The sequence below is a fragment of the Neophocaena asiaeorientalis genome, unplaced genomic scaffold (assembly GCF_003031525.2).
Source record: "Neophocaena asiaeorientalis asiaeorientalis breed wild unplaced genomic scaffold, Neophocaena_asiaeorientalis_V1.1 scaffold185, whole genome shotgun sequence".
Taxonomy (NCBI): domain Eukaryota; kingdom Metazoa; phylum Chordata; class Mammalia; order Artiodactyla; family Phocoenidae; genus Neophocaena; species Neophocaena asiaeorientalis.
Genome location: NW_020171809.1, coordinates 667,080 through 667,977, shown reverse-complemented (window position 1 = coordinate 667,977; position 898 = coordinate 667,080). Strand labels below are relative to the sequence as shown.

General features: G+C 67.8%; 1 protein-coding gene across 1 annotated transcript in view; it reads left to right on the top strand.

Moving 5' to 3' along the window:
- The window catches only part of CROCC2 (ciliary rootlet coiled-coil, rootletin family member 2), a 65,803-nt gene that overhangs the window by 58,561 nt on the left and 6,344 nt on the right, over positions 1-898 (top strand). The window contains 2 exon segments of the mRNA XM_024760494.1: positions 296-461; positions 464-521. Coding sequence (XP_024616262.1) covers positions 296-461; positions 464-521 — 224 coding nt within the window.

The window sequence follows — 898 nt, the reverse complement described above, 5'->3', positions numbered from 1 at the left end:
GGAAGAAGGCTGCAGGTGGAGGGCGTGGGGGCTGAGCCCGAGCCGCCCCGGGAGCTTGGGAGGACTTGCGGGGACTGTCGCGGTCTTTCTTCCAAGGGCTGGAAGCAGGGCAGGGAAAACGGATGTGTCTTCTGAGCCACTCTGACCACAGCGGAGAACCCGCCTTTGCCCACGCCGCCGGGCCAACAAGGCCTGCTTCTATAGAGGACCCCTCCCACCCCGCCCGTGGTTACATCGGAAACTGCCCGATCCGTGCACACGGCACTCGACCTGTTCTTGCGTCTTTGCTTCCCAGCCACTGCACGTGATCTGGGCAGACGCCAGGTGCCACAGCCTCACCTGCAGCACACCCCGGGCCGTGCTTCCAGGCGGCCTGTGCCTCCCTCTTCCAGAAGCACTGGACACGCGGCACCAGGCCCTGGAAGAGGGCAGAAGGCACAGGCAGGGCCTGGCCCAGAGGGGGCGCTGCTAGAGGAGAAGGTCGCCCCCCTGGAGCGCAGGTGCGGGAGGCCCTGCAGCAGGTGAGGGGCCCCGGGGGGACAGGGCCCTGCCTTCCCTTTAGGAATCGCTCCCTCCGTGTGAAGGGAAGTCCAGGGAGACGCTGGAGGCAGGTGTCAGGCCTGGAGTCACCCAGACGCGTCCAATCCCCAGCTGACAGAGGGGAAACCGAGGCGGGAGGGGCACGCAGGGAGTCAGAGCCCCAAGGCCTCTCCCTGGTTTCCTGTTCCACTGCGGGCGCCCCTACGACAGAAGGTGGACTGTGGACACACAGCTCCGGGAAAAATAATCAGCCGAGCCAGGGGCTCAGCGTCAGGCCGGAGTGACCTGCCTACGCGCGGCCTCTGCCCGGCCCCTGCCCGGCCCCTGCCCGGCCCCTGCCCGGCCCCTCTGCTCTGGC